Genomic DNA, 20,659 nt, shown 5'->3' on the forward strand with positions numbered 1-20,659 from the left:
TCAAGTTTCAACACTTTTTATTTTTTGATAAATTCATTCTTTATTCCCAACCTGTAGGAGACAATGGAGTATCTATTCATATTTGAGTTAAAAATTTTTATATAAAAAACCTTTTTCCTAAAGTCGATATACCTACCCTACATATGCCTCATCCTTTGGCAACTGAGAGATTATAAACGGCAAAATATACCTACCTACAGCTTGTGTTTGAACATAGCTGGTTGAACGGAGATACAAAAAACTCATCAAAGTGACATAATATTCCTGAACATCAAACAAAACTTGAATCTGGCATGTACGACTCGAACATCATATAAAAAAGCAGCTGTAAGAATATTACCAGCAAGGCAGGTAGGATAAAGACGGGCTTCGCAGGATTCCCGTAGTCCAGGTGTAATTGAATTCGAATGCGCGTGCGCAACTCTTGGATTCTCGGAACAAAACTACTTGTTGCCCTTCGTTGACTAGTCAGTTTGTCTCGCTCTCGAATTAGTGCATTTAGCTACAGGAGTTCTGCGGCAACGTGTTAAGAATTAATATTTATCGTGTGAAGTGACATTAACAATATGGATCTAACCTGCAATGAAAATTTCTCGAACAGTTGCACTGCCGAAAGGGACGCAGCAATCTTCGATGATTCGCGTGTTATGAATAACTTGCTCAATGACGAAGTATTTTCTATACCTAGTTGTGATTATTTTCAAACGGTCCAGAACGACATTCAGCCGTTCATGAGAAAAGTTGTGACGACTTGGATGCTGGAGGTAAGAAAAAAGAGATTGTTTTGGTTCACAACTATAAATACGCGCATGCTAGTTAGACAGTTATACGTTTTTTTGTGCAAAATTGTTTTCAAAACAATAACAGAACAGAAAATAACAATCATCGACCTTATGTCACAGTTCCTTTAATTTTGCTACAGGGTTTGAAATTTTAGAGAATTTAATTGATTGCAACATTTGAGATGTTTTTATTATAGTAAAGTGAATATGGAAGGTTCGAAATTAATATAAAAAGTATGTTTGTTGACATTATTGCGATGGAATGAGATGTGCTTTAGCATAGTTTAACAATAACATTTCTATTTTCTGGGATTTTAGATTGATTTCCCTACATATTTAACATATTCTATAAATATTTCGCATACAAAGTTTTCATAAGAATTAACGAGGTCTTATCCTTTAAACTGCGATTATTAGTACGAATAATTGACATTATTTTTATCAATACTTTCAAACACGTCCTATCAACATATGTGAGAATCTGAACACGTTTTTTGTGTTTTGATTTCGATGTATTATCGACAGGTTTGTGAAGAACAAATGTGCGAAGACCAAGTCCTTCCGTTGGCGGTCAACATCATGGACAGATTCCTCTGCGTGTGCGTTATCAAGAAGCAACAGCTGCAACTTCTTGGAGCTACCTGCTTGTTGTTAGCGTCGAAAATGAGGACTACAAATTTTCTACCAATTGACCTGCTTTGCGCCTACACCGACTACAGTGTCTCCTACAAACACATATTAGTGAGTATGAGTTTGATTTTCAATGTATACTTTCTCTATTTCCTCAGAAAAATCTATGGGCAATAGGTCCGGCGATTTTGGAGACCATTTCTTTTTTCCGTTTTCTCTTGACAAACGCGTGGTGACAATACACTAGGCTTACACAGAAACGTCTATGGGCTTAGATTTGGTCATTTTTGAGGTCATTTCTGGGTAAATTTTCGTTATGCGGACACCCGGCGATTTTGAAAAAACTTTTGACTGTACTTACGTATTTTGATGCGTAGATTACGAATCCGAAAGAAAAAAGCGGCGCTCTCCCTTATTTAAAAAGTTACGACCCTTCAAAGTTCAGAAAAGGGCAACTTTTCAGCCTTTTTTTCACTAAATAAACTATTTAAAAACACATGCATTTATTCACTAGGTCACCTTTACACCTTATTCGTCCTTCTTTAACATTTTCCACTTCAATAATCAACATTTTTCTTATAAAAATGTTAAAAAATGTACGGAGCTGCTTTTTGGTTACATATCACTGTATTTTACGTTTTTAAGGTTAATGATATGGTTGGTACGACTGATGCAGTCCATATTCCTGAAGTAATTCAAATGTTTTTTACCTTCATTCTTTAGATCGTAAATTGGTTTTTGGTGGTGTATTACGAATTTGAAATAGTAGGCGACGGCAAAAACCAACCGCTTTTTTCTGAAATGTCACTAGTAACTAACCTAAAAATAGAATAATGTCACCAGGAGAAGCATTCGTTTTTAAATTAAGTTTTTTATAAGAAAAATGTTGATTATTGAAGTGAAAAGTGTTAAAGAAGGAGGAATAAGGTGTAAAGGTGACCTAGTGAATAAACGCTTGTGTTTTTAAATAGTTTATTTAGTGAAAAAGAAGGCTGAAAAGTTGCCCTTTTCTGAACTTTGAAGGGCCGTAACTTTTTAAATAATGGAGAGCGCTGCTTTTTTCTTTCGGATTCGTAATCTACGCATCAAAATACGTAAGTACAGTCAAAAATTTTTTTCAAAATCGCCGGGTGTCCAGATAACGAAAATTTACCTTTATCTGATAACACTGAAAAATATTCGGGCTTTCGGTCTGGTAAATATGGAGGCTATACCCTTTTGATGCATTTCCATTGGCATTAAATATGGTGATTTTGGAGGACATTCATTTCACCACTGTTCTTTTGAGTACAAAGCAAAGTGACAATACACAACACGTTCTTGACTCACACACAGAAACTTTTATGGCCTCAAATGAGGTCATCTTGAGAACTTTTCTCTTGATGAATGTATACAGAGAATAGACAATACCTACCATTTTTTTCATTTTTATTTCGATAAATACGTGATGATAACAATAAATTTGAGTAATATCAAAAATATATAAGCATTAGGTATGGCCATTTTGAAGACCATTCCTTTTCAAATTCAGAGTTAGGTCAGGTGACTTCGGAAGTTATTTCTTCCAAGGAAAGCCCGATGACAATACACCTTAGGTACTTGCCTTAGACAGAAGCATTATGAGTTTTCGTCTGATCATCTTGGGGGCTATTTATCTTTCACATTTTCTTTTGATGAATGCATAGGTTCTAGGCCATTATATTGAAAAATATGTCAGCCTTAGGTCTGGTGAACGAAGAGATATACTTTTTAGATTCCGGATGAATACACACAACTCTATAGGTATCAAGCCTGGAATTTTTGGAGGTGGTACCTTTTTTGATTCGTGTTTGATAAACAACAAACAAATCTATGGACCTTGTGTCAGGTGACTCAGGAGGCCATTTTTAATGGATCTTCTAGTAATTTATTTGTTCTAATGTAAACGTCAGTATTGTTGTAGGTGCTACTCATATCGTACCTTATCGCAGCCGGCGATAAGATTCTTTTGTGCTAACCCAGTGCCCTGGAACTTGAATTAAAAGTAATTTGCGTCGACCTAATCTCGAAGAAGGCTATCGGATTATTAAGTATATCATCTTACCTGCGTTCGCACAGGATGTAAGGTGGGTGGTCACCCCTTCGTCGGGAGATAGTGAACCAATTTGCGGTGTGCCCCTATCAATTTTTCGAGGAAAACGACAATCAAAGTAATGTCGCGACCCGGGGCACGCGGGCCGGGTCGAAAGATCTCAAGATACGAGTCGGAACGAAAGATTATTTAAATTTCCGGACGTGTAGCTTTATTGTTGTCGCGCGGCAGTCTTGATAAATTTGTTACATCCTTCCGTTCGTGACGTCAGGCAAATTGAGTTGTTGGGGATTGATTTGTGAGAAAATAATAGCAGGATATTGCGGTGAAAACCGTATATACCCGAATGTTTTGTGGATAGTTCATTCTGATCAATTGTCAAAGTTTGGAAGACCCTATACAAAGAAGTAACAGCCTGAATTGAAGTTGCACAAAACCCCAATTTTGTTTGTAAAGTTTTCGGTTGGGATTTTTCACGACATTGTCGTAAAATATTGAAATTACGGTGATGTATGAACTCAGGGGACTTATACTATTGTAATACCCTCTAGGAAATGCATGAAATGCAAATGATGAAGTTGTGAACCGTGAAAAAATTCTCAAATACCTCCGAACACATATAGTTTCGTATCCAGCCGGTCTTTTGTACTCGGATGCCGATAATTTAAGGACTAGTTCCTCAGACGTATCCTTTAGGGGAGGCGCACCGTGTAAGAAGGACCTCAGTTCCTGTGGCACATCCTTCCTATCTGTATTCGTCGATGAATCCTTTGTCCTCATTTGATATGTATATCGAAGGGAAGACGAGCTGTCTGTGGATTCTGTTCCGGTTTTTTGACCCTTTTCGCCTGCCTTCCCCCTTGGCCCGTATCGGAATCGGATTTTCACAAAAGGGATTCTCACAGTTGGGGTGCGTTGCGTAGGTCCATGGGAAATTTGACTAAAAATCGTTTTGCCGATTCAACCACCTGCTTTCGAGTTCTCACACTTTCCGGGGAAAACGTGAATTGAATGATTCAGCGCCAGGAGGAGGATTCTTTTTCACAATGAATATCGCTCGTTAAGAAGCGGGGTTTTCTAATATACGGGTCGACTGTTTCTGAATTGGTATTAATTTTAATGGCTTATTTTGGAGATGGTTGTGGGGCCGTTAATTTGATGTATTGGTTTATTTTCGAGCAGTATTGAGCATATATATATATATATATATATATATATATATATATATATATATATATATATATATATATATATATATATATATATTTCCATAGGGAATCTTCTTTTCGACGTTTAAGTATTTGCGGAAATATCGAAGAGCGTCGTTGCTGAGAAAAAAATGCAGAAACTGATACATTTTTAATTCAAGGGGGATACTTTTCTATCATAACCACAACCGAATGTTCACTTTTTTATTTTTATGAAATAGTGAGTAGCACTAAGAAACAACTCTTTAGCAGAATAGCCCCACAGAAGCAGTACAGTTTCAAATTCGAATTTATGATCTACTGGACTTAGTTCTATTCGTATTACATAGTTATTATTGATCTATGAGGTATCTACGGAATTAGAGGAGTTGCCCTTGAATGGTGTAATTCCTACCTGTCTGGTCGAAGTAACACGTATAGAAAAAATAGCAATACTCTCTGAAGAAGCGAACATGACGGCTGGCGTACCTCCAGGCTCAATACTGGGCCCACTCTTCTTCTTGGTGTATATCAATGATTTGCTGAATGTCGAAATATCTGGACATTTTACAGTGCATGTCGATGACACCACCATAATGTGGCCTAGTTCTAGTTTACTGTCCTTAAATGAAATAATTCTTAATGAGGTCAACGTAATCTACACTAGGAGAAGAGTCAGTTGAGTACAAACGTCATACAAAATTCCTGGGTTTGCACATTGATAGCAGACTGAATTTCGATAATCAAATTGAGGCTCTCAAAAACAAACCAGCATCTGAACGAACGAACGAACGAACTAGGACCGTCCAAGGCAAACTTGGTTTAACATTCAATAATCGAATCTTACCTGCGTTATATGCAATTGCCTTCTGGGGGGTTAGAAGCAACTACATACAGGGCATTTTATTTCAACAAAAACGAAAAATACGGTACATGTATTAAACAAAAAAAATCGAGATTCTTATCGACCATCATTTATTATGGCAGCAGTAGCATTATTTATATTGGAAACTGCATGTCTGACATTAACACATAAACCCATTAACAGCCATCCAATTGAATTATAGTACCTACTTGGAGGACACAAAATATTAGATTAGGTACCTATTCTAACCTCAAATCTTGTCAAATACTCTCTTATTTACAATGGTTATAAAATATTAAACTTTCTACCACTGAAAAAGAGGGAAATTTAAAGCTCAGCAATTCAATTCCAATACTAAAGTTATATTGTGTTAGTGTAATTATCTTGGTCTGATGCAGCATTCGATATGATTTAGGTACCATCATTCATTATTTTTTTACTAATTCATGTTCTGTCATACGTCTCCTTTTGAATTACTCCGGTTTATCTACTGACTGTTATGTATGTAGTAGAAAAACTACAAATATCACTCATATTCTCATTGGTGAAAACCACCTTTGTCATTGTGCTTTGTTCTCGAGCGCCATTCTAATTCACTGCCTCTACAGATTCTTTCGAAATTGACATTCAAGTCTGCAAAACGTCTAGACCTTATGTAGGTTAGTGATTTCACTTATCTTTGTCGTCTTTTTCACTGCATTGAACTAGCGTACGATTTTACACTTCAGCAGCGAATAATATAATACAGTAGTACCCCAGAGCGAAGTCTTTGTCGGAAGAAATTATTTTCGATGAGTCCTAGGTTCTCGAGGTGTTTGAAAGAAATGATTTTTGTTCTTGGTTGAGATAGAGAATTGATAATGGCAAGGCTTTGTCAAGATTTTTGACGATGTTAGAGACATTTTGAATTTTTTGAATGAGTAAGCGAAGTGTTTCCTAAATACGTTCGGCTAACTGAAGATTTTTCAATACTTCAAATTTGTGACACTGAATCACAAGAGGCAGCCATTGATAGAATATAAATACACCCAGAAAAATACTAGTGGGGGAACAAAATTGTGGAAACGGATGTCATAAAGAGATGAAAAAAAGCCATGAAGCTTCAGTGATTTCTGGAGACTTGGAGGGATTTGAGACGTTTTGCAAGCAGCCAAAAACCAGTACAATAACTTTTTTAAACACGTTTATAGAAATTTTTCCTAAAAACTTCTGCAGCAATGTAAATCAAGGGTAGGCAACAGCGCTGATGTTTTGTTGATAAACGAAAGCTTTCGACTGTGTAAATCACATAATACTGCTGGAAAAGCTCTTGAGAGGCGTTTACAAAATGTGTAAAACTGTTGTGCTCCAAGTGAATTGGATATGCAAACAGGAGTAGGTGACCCAAAGCCCTATTTTGAGGCCATTACTATTTTTAGCGATGGAGATCTCCACATAAATATTTTTCGTGGCCCTCCTCAGATAAAAAATTGTGTTCATGCAAATCCATTGTTTTTTCAAGTGGGAAAAAACAAAAACAAGGATTTTACTTTTCTAGAAGAAGATATCTGATTTGATGCTGGAAAAAGGCGCCATTCATAACAAAAATTCTACAGAATTTTTGGGCGGAAACATAGACCAAGACCTTAAGTTTGAGAACCATGTAAGAGCACTGGACATGAAATTATCATTGGATTGTTTGGATTATCAAAACAGTTGTTCAACTTAGTCTTTCCCAGTTCGTTGTTAATAAACGATAAAACCACCATTCCTCCACAGCTTCAATATCTGGAGTAATTCTGCCTGTAAGTGTATTTGCAAAAACTGCGAAAACTGTAAATTTTCCAGAAAAGTCAAAATTTGATCGTTAATGTAAAACCGAGAGTAGGTTCAAATATAGAACCCTGCGGAACATCACAACTAAAGTTATTTCAGATTTTCTCAACTTCACATCTCAGTTTTAGTTTAATTATGTTTGTCGACGAAATATTTCCTTCTTCTCAGAATCATAGTGTCTCTGTCGTATTTTTTGGTCGATAATTCGGCTAAACGTCGTCCAATTAGTGAAGAAGGTTCTGCAAGACGGATCCCTTTCCAACGACATCCTCGGATGGCACTTTCAACGGGCCGTATCCCTTCGACTACCGTAAAATTAGTGCCGCTCGAGTGAATCCCCGACCGCACCGCCGTTTTTCTTCTTCCCGGACTTGAAACAGATGCCGGGACGTCTTACCGCCAAAAGAAACGGACTGACCATCTTGAGCACCCACCGTTGCCATCACGAATTATCAATTACCCGGCTACTAATTATCTGTCACCTAATAACTATAATCCCTGGAATAATCATCGATCGACCACAGGAATGTATCGGCGTATAATTTTCTACTGGTAATCGACATTTCCCACGATCATAAAACTGCTTTGCATCGACGACCCATGGCAAGGCGATAAAAATGCTGGTGTGGCCCACTTATCGGGTTTAAAGACGAAATTTAGTCGTATTCAGGGACCTGATTGTTACTAATATAGAAATAACCAGAGTTAAGACACCTTTCAGAAATGTACGCAATATTATTATCGTTACATCCATTATTATTACGATTTTGAGGTTAGAACATAAAATATGCTTCAATTGGTTATCATATCTTACGGTGAGAAATTACTTTCGAAGGAGTCGTTGTCTAAAAATTCCATCGAAGACGACGCAGTTTTTAGAGACAAAATCAATTGATATTTGTATAAGATGATTCGCTTGTAAAGTTTATCATTGAAATCGTCACCTGAAGTGAGATTATGTCTCCAACGAATTGATTTGATAAATGGTGTGTGAAACAAATCAGTTTTGTTACAACAGCATATCGTTATAATGGGTTTTTGATATTAAGTTACGAGGAAATGCATGAATCATTTGCATACACATACATATATACACAATGTTTTATGTACTTCGAGTAAAATCATCTCTGATGAAGTGTAAACACATGCATTTGTTGATTGATTTACCATTTATTCGTTAGTCGTTACTTTTTGAATTTACTAGTCATTACGAAGAGTATATTGACATTTTTATAAAATATTATTACAATAGAGATAATATGTAAAAACAAATGAATGTTTATTACAGTTCTTTATGGCAATCATCAATGTTTTCCTTGATTTTGCGTTCAAATTATAACACCAGATGTCGCTCCTTCAATAACCTGAATAATTGAAATCTAACGTTCAATACTTCAACCATTTCAATTAACTTGTAACTTAAAGTATCCAAAACTGTATTTTATTCCACCTATTTTTTCCCTAACACTCTCAAGTTTCAAAATTTGTTCAGGAAAGGTGGAATGTTTATGTTTTGATAGAAATGTTTCTTCAAATTTTTATAAAATTGAAGAACACAGTGATTCATAAAAAGAAACAACTCGTTTCAATTATTAATATGGAACATTGCTGCCAAGGAAAGCAAACAGTCTCAAGGTTCAACCTTGGGGCCTCTATTCTTCATAGTATATGATAATAACAATTTCCATTACCTAATACTCGTTAGGTTCAACTTGCTCGCAGAGAAACTCTGACATTTATACCTATTAAACAATCAAGACGCAAAAAATTCTCGCCACCACAATTATATTACTGTGAATCAACCTGGGCGTTTTTTAATTCAGAGATTCAGCACGTAACTATGAATATTTCCTTCTACAGCGAGCTCCCGCGGAAAGAGACTGTAGGATAGATAGTTTAGTACGTTCTTTTGGGTAAAGTCACATGAGTCATATAATTTTTAGCAGAAAATAGTTTTGTGAATGGATCGCTTCAAATTTAGGCTATTGACCTATGACGTCGATGCCTAAAGACCAATTTAATGCCAGAGATGGTCCAATTATGGCATTTTTTTAATACCGGGTCATACATTCAATTTTTCAGGATACTGAAAGGACTCTATCTAGCTCTACTTCTAGATTCATTCCGATTGGAAGTTTCAAAATGTCCAACCGGTACGTAGAGCAGCAAAACTGTTATTCAATAATATTTTCAGTTATAAATCATTTCTGTCTGAACAACCGGTCATCCCCTGCAGTACGATGTCCACATAGAGGCCAGTTCTTGTAAAACTACACAATCACCAACGAAATTTCCTCCCTTTCGCCAAATTCCCTACCAATATTTTGGTTTCTATTATTCCAGGAGAATCATTTTTATATTAATATGGTAATTTATGTTTTCTTTGCGCCAGACACGGCAAGCTGTTACAGTTACGTCTAGGCCTTTTGACCCTCAAGAGAATCCCCAAACACAAAAGTATCTATGAATACGTAATTTGCGAAAGAGCGCCTAGAAGAGGGGTCAATTAATTTCGCCTTGTAAGCTAGACTAGGCCGTGCACTTGGCGCGGCTTTTTCTTCCCACAGACTCGTTTCTGGAGAATTGTCGAGAGTCCTGCATTGTCTCTTCACCCTTTTTCGCTGCACCCTTGAGACTCTTGTCGCGGAATATGATGGCATTCTGATACTGTATCGGTCGTCTATAACTGGACGCCATAAAATTTGTCACAGCAGCGAGGAACTGACCGCTTTGCGGTTGTTGTTTATTGGGGGGTCGGTTCGAGATTCGTGACACGACGTCATTAAGGGATGAGGAGGTTACTCCTTTCCCATCATTAGCGTTATCTTGTCAAGTAATTACCTATGGGAATTCCGGGACAAGTATCGATCTGCTCGTTAGTCGGCGGTATGTGCAACTTGAAATTTGGCACCTGATGGTGGGATGATTCAGTTGCGAAACATCTGTCTCAAACTACTTGATCTTTATTTTAAGGAATACATATCATTTCAGTGGTTATCGAATACTTATAGAAACTGGTCCAGATGTATGAACAATGAAATTAAAGGGTATTTCACTCATTCGGGATATTCCTCACAAAAATGTATGTGAACCAACTAATCAAAAATAATTCCAGGGAAACAGGTACTTAAAAGGTTGAAATTTGTAACAATGGCCTAGAGAAAATCTTGCGAAGTTGACATTTTGAAAAGAGGCTATTAATGAGGTCTTATTTTTGTCATGAATAAGGGTTCGGTAGATTCAGTTGTAGTTCCCGGATTTATTTCAATTACTGGATACCTAGTAGTATACTAAGTTGGTCCTTTGCCATTACTTTTTTATTTATATTTCAATCTTTTTTATTTCTTTTTTAGAACTGGGAACTCTTGGTTCTCTCGAAACTCGATTGGAATGCCTCCGCTGTGACCGGATTCGATTACATTGACCAAGTCATAGAGAGGTTTCCGTGGGGCGCTGAGAACGGTTTGCTTAGAAGCCACGCACGGACCTTGGTATCGATCTGCTATACAGGTAAGTCTTTCATAGCAAGGTTTAGCGAACATTTTTTTATTAGAATGCATATTGCTTTTGAAAACATTTCAAGATCCAAAAAAGAGAAATTGAGAATGTCACCCCAGAACCACCCCATGTCTTATTGGAATAACAAAGTACGCGGTCTTTCGAAGGGGTTGAATTCAGGTGGCTGATTCAAAGGGTGGTCCTGAATAATTTTCGAATATGTTGAATCAAACGGCACCTCAAGAGGCATCGAGATGGAGTTTCCAATTAGAGTGAACACGTTCGCTATCGTTTGAATGGTTAAGTGAAATAAAATATGAATTTTCAACATTCAGCAGTAAAAAAACGGTTATCAATATATATTATATCATAAAATCAGGAAACGGAAAACTATTTTTGGCACTTTTGTTTAATTTCATTTGGTATCTATTAGTAGTATTTCACTTAGTATAACTGAAATAATTCTTAATTGAAGGTCATCACAAGAAAATCTGCAAATAGAAATGTGTAAGATCCTATTAAATATAACAACAAAAGTACACACATCGGAAAAGTCTAGGGATATTTTTAAAAATGGCAATAATTTTTTTTCAGATCGCTTTATGGAAAAAAAAGGTGACGGGTGATTATTAAACGAATGTAACTTACAACAAAATTTATTAAATGGTCAAAAATACTGATTGCGCATATAAGCAAAACTAAAAAAAAATATGGCTCTTCTTTGGCACCCCAAAAAAAAATCATAATACAAAAAAAATTGGAATTAGTACAAAGTATGGCCTCCACGCTGGTTTATTACGGCCCTACATCTATCGTGCATCGACAAAATGAGATTGTCAATGTCTTGTTGAGGTACATTTGCCCATTCAGCAATTAAAAGCTCTCTCAATTGAAACGTTGTGTGAATGTTCCCCATATGCGGAGTAATTCTTCGTTGAAGCATGTCCCACACATGCTCGATGGGATTCAGGTCCGGTGATTGTGCTGGCCATGGCAATACATCAACTCCTTCGTTGGTGAGCCAGTCAGTCACTAGACGCGCGACATGTGAACGAGCATTATCGTGCATTAGGTGGAAGTTTTCACCAACAGCACCAGCAAACTGACGGACGATAGGTAGAAGAATGGTGTCGAGGTACTGTCGAGCTGTGAGGGAGCGATTTGGAAAAACGAGATCGGTTCTGCCGCCGATCATGATTCCGCCCCATAGCATTACTGTACCACCTCTGTATGTGTGGACTTCCTGGACGTGTCTCAAACGTTCATTATTTCCAGGTCGTCTCCACAGTCTTACTCGACGAGAATCTGGATGAAATCCAAATCTGGATTCGTCTGTAAACAAAACTGTGGCCCAATCATTTGCATCCCAGTTTTGATGTTCTTGACACCACTCTAATCTTCTACCGCGATTGCCTCTCGACAAAGGTGGACATCTAAGTGGCCTTCTGTTGTGGAGATCTGCTTCATGCAGTCGATTTCTGACAGTATCACGACCAATGGTTACCTGGTACGTCTGCTGCAACACGTTAACCAACTCAGGTGCTGTGAGTGTCGGTTGTCTTCTTGCGGTTAAGACCAAAAATCGGTCTTGAACTGCAGTTATAGCGCGTCCTCGCCCTGGATGTTGTTCGGCTGGACTGCCAGTTTCACGGAAACGCCGCCACAATCGACTGATAACACTTTGGGAGCCCCCAAACGAAGAGCTACATCATTTTGTCGCATGCCACCTTCAAGAAGCCCTAGAGCTCTATTCATCTCAGCCAATGGTAAGTGATGGCGTTCCATGTTAAAGCACAATATTTCCAGTTTAATTGCTGAGCAAGAACTGCATAGAATGTACAATCTCGACACTTTCAGATTATTCATTTTAGCCGAAAACCTACAGTTTGTAAAAATCTTGATAATAGATTAGTTACCGTTTTTGCAGGCTTTGTTCAACCCATAGAAATCTACAGGGTGGTCGAGTGTACCAATTTAATCGAAATTAAACGACCTCATGCATTTATTTTTATGATATTTAGTATGTTATAAAAATATCCCTAGACTTTTCCGATGTGTGTATAAATTGAATACCCTGAAATTCCTTGGACTTTTCTCATTGCTAAGAAAACCCCTGTCGTGTGTTTTAGAATTTCCAATCAAGTTTTCATCAAAACTGAACCTTTTCAACAATTTTTACAGGTTATTTTCAAGTTTAATGTCCGGGACCTTAGCTCGCGATTATATATATATTTTTTCCCAAACGCACTCCCTCTGTGTTTATCGGTATCGAAAAAACAACACGGCATCGCAATTTATCTACTCCGTCATCTCCAGCTGCTTCGAGGGCCTAATCGAAGCCCTACGTGCTATATTTGTAGAGGGTGTCAGGCACGGTGGACACACACATTACTCCACATCTGTCTGTCATTGGATTGGATGGAGCGCCTGTAGGATTCATTTGACCAAACAATAATTAGCGACACAAAAAATATGATCTGCTCTCATGTGTTATATCCCTAGTGCACTAAGTTTAAACTGTTTAAAACGTCACAAAATGTGTGCAAAGCCACAACTTTTTCAAATTTTACCAGGCAAATCACTTGATACAATGAATTAGATAATATTCGCAACTTTTTCACAAAGTAAAATTCAATGAGCCTTTTTCCTGAGAATAGTACAGCGAACGTGTCACGAGAGGCAGCACTAGTAGTAGGGACAAACATAAACTATTCACATGTAAAACAGTGTTGATTACGTAATATTAATTCATTATTTAAAAATATAAATCTGATATAAAACATTATTTTGTGCTAGTATAATGCCAAAATGCCAACAAAGCATTGCTGTTTTGCGAATTGTACGTCAGATAATCGATATCCGGAAGAAAACGTGTTTTTATACCATTTATAAAACTTCATAATAATGAGGTAAGACGTAAGAAATGGATACATGCTTGGAGGAGAGTGGATTTAACAGTGTAAAAAATAAATAAATATTTATATGTGTGCTCTAAACATGAAATGAATAGTAAATTTTCCATAGTTAATTACCATTGATTAAAATGATATATAACCTCAATCTTTTATTAAATTATATTTATTTATTATATTTGAATACATTTATTTCATATTTGATTGATATTTCACTCTGAAATAAATCTGAAATGCATAATTGTTTTAAATTTCTTTTATTACAGTTTTAATCTACCGCTACTCGTTTACTAGAGTCTGTAACTAACCTGCCTATTAATTTTTCACTATTTTTCCAGTTACTTTTAAATTACGGCATGCAAGAAAACGTTTTAATGTTACAACATTGTTATCCTTTACAGTTGCAAATTTTAGTTTTGCTCCAGGAACATCTGTTAAAAACATTTTTTTTCAATCGTACTTTACCATGTGTTTATATGAGGATTATAGGCAGTGTTTGTCCCTACCGAACTAATAGCACTGCTAGTCAGTGATTTTTCATTAGGTATTTTCAAAAACTCTTAATTTCAATCAATGTGACTACGCAATAATTTGTAACAGCTGCTAGATTCCCCGCTTAATTATTCACCGCCCATTCGGTCCAGTATTCACTCCAGTTGTCGGATTCCTGCTGAAGACTGCAACGCGTTGGACCAGTTCTGCGTCGCGTTATGCATATTTTCGTTCTTTTTTTTTTTCATTGTCGAACAAGAGCGGCGGGCAGCAGATGCTCTCTCGCATTTACTCCGGTACTATGTACACTTTTTCATTGTGAATTTAATCGCGTGGTGATGTTGATTTTCACCAGGTGCGTTCTCCTGCACATGCCGCCTCTTAGCAGGACTTTTAAATCGCGGTCGCCATTTTTAAAGGGACTCTTTGTTTTGGCAGTCGCAGCCACGTGTTCGATTCTGTAAAGGGGGATGCTGGATTTTAGGAAAAACTAGTTGAAGCTGAATATCTGAACAATGCTAACTACCGCATTATGTTCCTGTAATATAATTGTTTTCAAACACTTTTCAACTATTGATGGTAGAAGATCACTCTTTGAACTTCATTTAAATTCTTGATTAATAAAAAAATTGATTCAAAGTAGTATTTCTTTGTTGGTCAGGTGAGATTCACAGTGAAATAAAAAACCGTGACAGCTTCAAAAACTGTTGTATTAATGAAAAATGCGAAAAATGAGAATTATTCAACAGATATCAAAATAAAATTGTCAAATTGATTTATATTAAGAAAGAGATTTCTTTGAAAAGAGGCTGTTACCGACAAAAACTTCAAAAAAGTCCACAAAATAATTTTGAATGACTGATAAATAAAGTTGATCGAGATAGCTGAGGCTCAAAAGATAACACATCCACAAAGTACACTGAGAAAAAAATATCGCATTATTATCTTTTCCATTTACCGACTCTGCACACCTACCATTTTTCAATATGATACGCTAATTGACTGAATTAGTAAAAAAACAGAACCGTCCTAGTTTCTTAAACTGTCTGAAGGGGTGAAAATAGGGTGGAAATATTTGAAAAAATCGTAACATGGAAAATCGACTTTGTACGCCTACAAAATTGAGATATGTTATTCCTGATGATCTACTCGACAGGAAAAACTTCACGTCATCGTGTTCCAGGCCGTCTGAGGGGCTGAAAATGGGGTGGAAAATCGAAAAAATCGTATCTTCGAAAATTGAATGAGTGCACCTACAAGTTTGAGGTATGTTTTCCATCATGATCTATTCGACAGAAAAAAACTTCACGTCATAGTTTACCAGGCCGTCTGAGGGGGTAGAAATTTCAAAAAATCATATATTTGAAAATTGAATTTGAACACCTACAAGATTGAGATTCTCCTGATGATCGATTCAACAAATAAAAACGTGTCAGAGTTTTTCAGTTCTGAGAAGACCGGAAACTTTTGCACCATATTAGTTGTTTAATGTAATGAATTGATGAATGTTAGTGTAATGTATGTAGGACTAGTTACTTCGGAAACAGTCTGACAACGCTGCAAAGTCAGTATCTTTCAGATGCCTCAAAGAAACATATCAGCCTCTTGATTTTCATAAACCATAAAACCAAAGCAAAGAAGAACATTAGAGTTAGAGTAAAAGCATGTTTTTGAGAATATTTTGCAATATTTATTAATTATAACAATTGTAACAATCTTGTAGGTGTACAAACTCAATTTTTGAATATATGATTTTTTCAACTTTCCACCCCATTTTCCCATTTAGTAACGGAGAGTTATTCAAATCTAATTGATAATTCAGTAAATTACCTGAATTCCTGAATCTATTGATTTGTAAACATTCTAGAAGATTGAGTTTTAAACTCTTCTCTTCTAAATGTAACACATCGTATTCATGATTGATCTCATGTCCTTTTGCTGAAAGGTGGTTTGCAAATGTGGAATTGGTCTTTCTATTTACAAAACTACTATGCTCTTTAATTCTTTGGTAAAATGTTCTTCCTGTTTGGCCAATATACAGTTTTGGACAAGAGCCACAAGTCAGCTTATTTACTCCTGATCTATCCGATACCGAAGTTTTGTTTTTATTGTTTTTAATAAATTTACTTAGATTATTATTCGTTCTGTAAGCTAAGTTTACGCCTTCTTTCATCAAAAACGGGCAATATTCATGGTTGGTTCACCCAAATATGCCAATGTCCTATAAATGACGTTATCGCATCTTGAATATGGGTAGATCAGGTCCATGGCTTGCTTTTGTAGATTTTTGGAAAGAATGGCGTTTATAATATCTATCTTATAACCGTTATTAACCGCGATTTGTTTGATCAAATTCAGATCTTTCTGTAAATCCCTATCAGACAGTGGAATATTCAATAATCTGTGAAGCATACCTACTATTGAATGCAGCAACTTTATGCTGGTTGTGTAGAGGAATTATGTATGATAATGTCCGTATACGATGATTTGTGGAAAATTGCAAATTCATATTTATTGTTATTTTTCGTAATGGTTAAGTCAAGGTAATTTATTGAATTATTTACCTCTCTCTCGGTGGTGAATTTTATTGACGGGTGGTAAAAAATCAGGTACTTGAAATTCAGGTACTTCAAATTGTAGAATGAGGTATATATATAGCATTGAATGTGTAGAATTAGTTTTTAAGACACGCCCGAGGAAGCCATTGTATGGCGAAACACGTGTTGCGTTTTTGTAAAACTGTCTAGTGAAAATCACACAGGAAAGTCACTAAATATCATCACCAGTTGACAAATTGCTACTAGCATTTACACAATAGCTCCCAATCAACTAACTACCCAGATCGTTCGAAGCTAATCGTGATGGTCCATGTTTATTGTGGTATATTATTAAGATCGAGGAAGCTGCATAAGATCCCGATAATCTTACCTGAGGTCCTTGGTCAACAAAGGACGACTTTTCATCGAAAGTGAATGAAGCGCGCGGGCGTCTCCAGACCATCTGACGCTCGCCAATAAATCTCTTCTCGCGTGTCTTTGTATCCGTCTGAGGGTCATCGGAACAATCGGTCGCGCATCTCCAGACGGTATTGTTCCTCCAGGATTCCTGCAGCAGTAGCATCTCGGAGCGGGTCTCGTGCGCCCCGACCAGGTGCAAGAAAGGAACCCCGTCGGAGCATTGTTCGCCGATGAAAGGCCCAGGCAAAAAGTCTTTACGAAATGCATTCGGCCTTTGTGCGATTATCGCAAGACGTCTAATCGAAGGGAAAAAACTCGGGGTCGTTTACTTTTACTACCCCTCGACCGGTAGAGAAACTTCAATTGTGCACCGCGAGGACAGGATATTTTTCTAAGGGTGGCTCTGCGAGCTGGTTCGCCACCCTTGAAAAAAGTCTACCGTTAATGTTTTCGTCTTCGTTTTTCGTGCATATGTCGTTTTGTTTGCCGTTAGATTATCCCTAGATATCGGGCTTTTTCGTATACAGATGCACGATCTTATCTTCGGCTTTCTAATGGGGCCCCAGTGTCAAGAAATTATTCGGTCATTTCGAACTGTGAAGACGTTTCCGTGTTTCGCGGTATCTCGCATTTGGATCGTTTGGAAATTAGTATGCATCTCGTGTCGTCCAATTTTTTTTTTAATTACCAACGAACGACAGATTGATAGTAATGTGATTATTCTTCGTGTGGCAACACATATAAATTGACTTGGACCACATACATATTTAACTAGTTTAGCCCGTCAGGCATTCCACTACATTTATTGTAGGAATTCTATCTCAATTAGAATAGTTTTGAAACACATTATCTATAAAATACCGGCAAGAACAATGTTCAGTTTTGTTTTAATGATTATGTGTTAATTGATTTAGAATGTTACTGTAGAAAAGAATAAACAGAGTTGACAGTTGTTTTTCTGTCAGATATTGTCTAGTTTTGATTTCAATACTTTAATTAAATCAATTTCTTGGATTTTAAAACGAATCCATACAGGTGGAATCGTTCTTGATAATTCTTTGTTAATGTGAGCACTGCTGACTTATTGAAATCAGATTGAGCAACAGACCACGTACACATATCAAACCTTCAACCAGACAAGTCTAGGTATATGGTTAACGGCTTCAGGAGCTTAGGCCTCTTTCACTGCCTGTGACAGTTTTGACAGTATGACACAGTTCTGATCAAGACAACGGAGAGTTGAGAAGATCACTGTCATCTGTCAAGCTCTCAGTCAATTCCCAATATACCCTTTTTTGAACCGTCTAAAAATAATAAGTGTTCAACACAAGTGGGACATTTTGATGACGTTTACATGCCTGTGACAGTTTTGACAGTATGACACGGTTCTGATCGAGACAACGGAGAGTTGAGAAGATCACTGTCATCTGTCAAGCTCTCAGTCAATTCCCAATATTCCCGTTTTGAACCGTCTAATAATAATAAGTGTTCAACACAAGTGGGACATTTTGATGACGTTTACATGCCTGTGACAGTTTTGACAGTATGACACAGTTCTGATCGAGACAACGGAGAGTTGAGAAGATCACTGTCATCTGTCAAGCTCTCAGTCAATTCCCAATATACCCTTTTTGAACCGTCTAATAATAATAAGTGTTTAACACAAGTGGGATATTTTGATGACGTTTACATTTTTTGTGCTGTTTCATAGTAAAATGCTCTATTAACATTTCATCAAATGCAATCAATATGCTTACCCCAATTTAGATTTGTTTCGAGAAATATAACGTCATTTTCAGGTTGAAATTCATCAATTACACAAATGTCTTGTGTACATTTTTTTTCTGAAATGAAATTTTACGGAGATTATGAATTTTGTGCGAATTGGATGAAATATGACGAAGGTATCAATGATAAATAGGCAATAATTATAAAGTATACGATTAGTTGAAGTTTGGTGTTTTTGATATTTCATTAATATTAATACAATGATTGACATTTAGAAATCTACACGTTTTTGACGGAGATAGAATCCAACAGTAATGTTGATTTTCAATCTGAACATATTGAAATACTTTGTACTTATCTCTCTCTCTCTCAAATCCTGAACAATTTCATCGTTTTTCAACCTTTTTGCGATTACTGGGTTCCAAAAATGAGAAACTTCTTGATCTCTTATATAACTCGGAGAACATCAAGCCAGCCTGGAGTTAATAATGGAGTGCGATAATGTCTCGCCGGAAAACTCTTGAGCTTACCTTTCCTAATTACAGGCGAGCATAAAGAACCGTGAAAAGTATGCAAATTAGAGCGTTTCGTTCAATGAAACTCTCGCGCGAAGTACATGTCTAGGTGTCGTAATGCCCAGGTGCGTTCCTACATCTGGATCCGGGGTGTTTTAGGGTGTTGCCCGGAGTTGAACTCGCCACCACCCCACCTGATCAATTCTAATAACACATTCGAGATAACTTTACACGAAACGCGACGAGAAAACACCGGACATTTCCCCGAATCCGCTCATGCGGCCAACCCTGTGACTATTAACTTTTTACGATAATTGGACTAATGCGATGTTTAAGGGGCTTTATTGGTTTCGCGCGGGGTGACAGAATACCCTCGATGCATTCCAAAAGTCGCCCCGAAATTTTATTACCACGAAAACACATTTTTTCAGAACAGAATTTATGTTGTGGAATTGGTCGATACTTGATGAAGATTCCCACATTTTTTGTATGAAGATGAAAAAGTAGAAAGCGAAAACCTTAGCATTGAATGTGTAGAATTAGTTATTAAGTCACGCCTGAAGAAGCCATTGTTTGGCGAAACACGTGTTGCGTTTTTGTAAAACTGTCTAGTGAAAATCACACAATAAAGCCGATTCCATCATATAACGAAAACCTTTCTTCCCATAAGTTACTGAACTTTCGCTTTTGACGGGTTTTCTAAGAAGTTTCTACCCTTGTTTCTCCACATTCGAACGTTCTGCAATAATCAAGACACTCTAAATGAACAGCCTGAGTCATCGAACTTTCATTCATCCGTGAAAACTAACGCAATCTTAAACCATGACCCGCTAACATTAACCTTTTGGGGGTTTCGGTTTGATTGTATAGAAAGTGAGTCCGTATTTGAAGGAAACGAAAATGATCCTCTAACAATCCTGAGGAATTATCAGACAAAAGGAAGTTCCGCAGCTGTTTCTATTATCGAATGTGGACCAATCCGTTTATTAGATGACATTGAAAGCAACGCAAGAGGTCGATTTACTCGAACCGCTGCGTCTTCTTATTTTGGCTAAGGTTACTTTCTTGAAACTTTTCAATGCGCCGGGCCTGCTCGAAACCTATTGTTAAATTTTTTCATTGTTGTTCCCGGGGTCGAGATTGCGAAGTGACTTATTTTTGTGTGTATAGGGTGTTTCGGAACGGCAGGGGTATATTTGGAGGAAGG

General features: G+C 37.0%; 1 protein-coding gene across 1 annotated transcript in view; it reads left to right on the forward strand.

The window, feature by feature from the left end:
• The first annotated feature begins 257 nt into the window (after nt 1–257).
• Nucleotides 258–20,659, forward strand: part of LOC111502204 (G1/S-specific cyclin-D2) — a 29,092-nt gene continuing 8,690 nt past the window's right edge. Inside the window, exons 1-3 of the mRNA XM_074181429.1 lie at nt 258–764; nt 1,308–1,523; nt 10,704–10,860. Of these exons, the coding sequence (XP_074037530.1) occupies nt 567–764; nt 1,308–1,523; nt 10,704–10,860 (571 nt within the window). The 5' untranslated portion in view covers nt 258–566. The remainder of the gene's footprint in view (nt 765–1,307; nt 1,524–10,703; nt 10,861–20,659) is intronic.

Source organism: Leptinotarsa decemlineata, unplaced genomic scaffold (genome assembly GCF_025532065.1).
Source record: "Leptinotarsa decemlineata unplaced genomic scaffold, Ldec_3_MD MMD2_tig00026314_RagTag_RagTag, whole genome shotgun sequence".
NCBI lineage: Eukaryota > Metazoa > Arthropoda > Insecta > Coleoptera > Chrysomelidae > Leptinotarsa > Leptinotarsa decemlineata.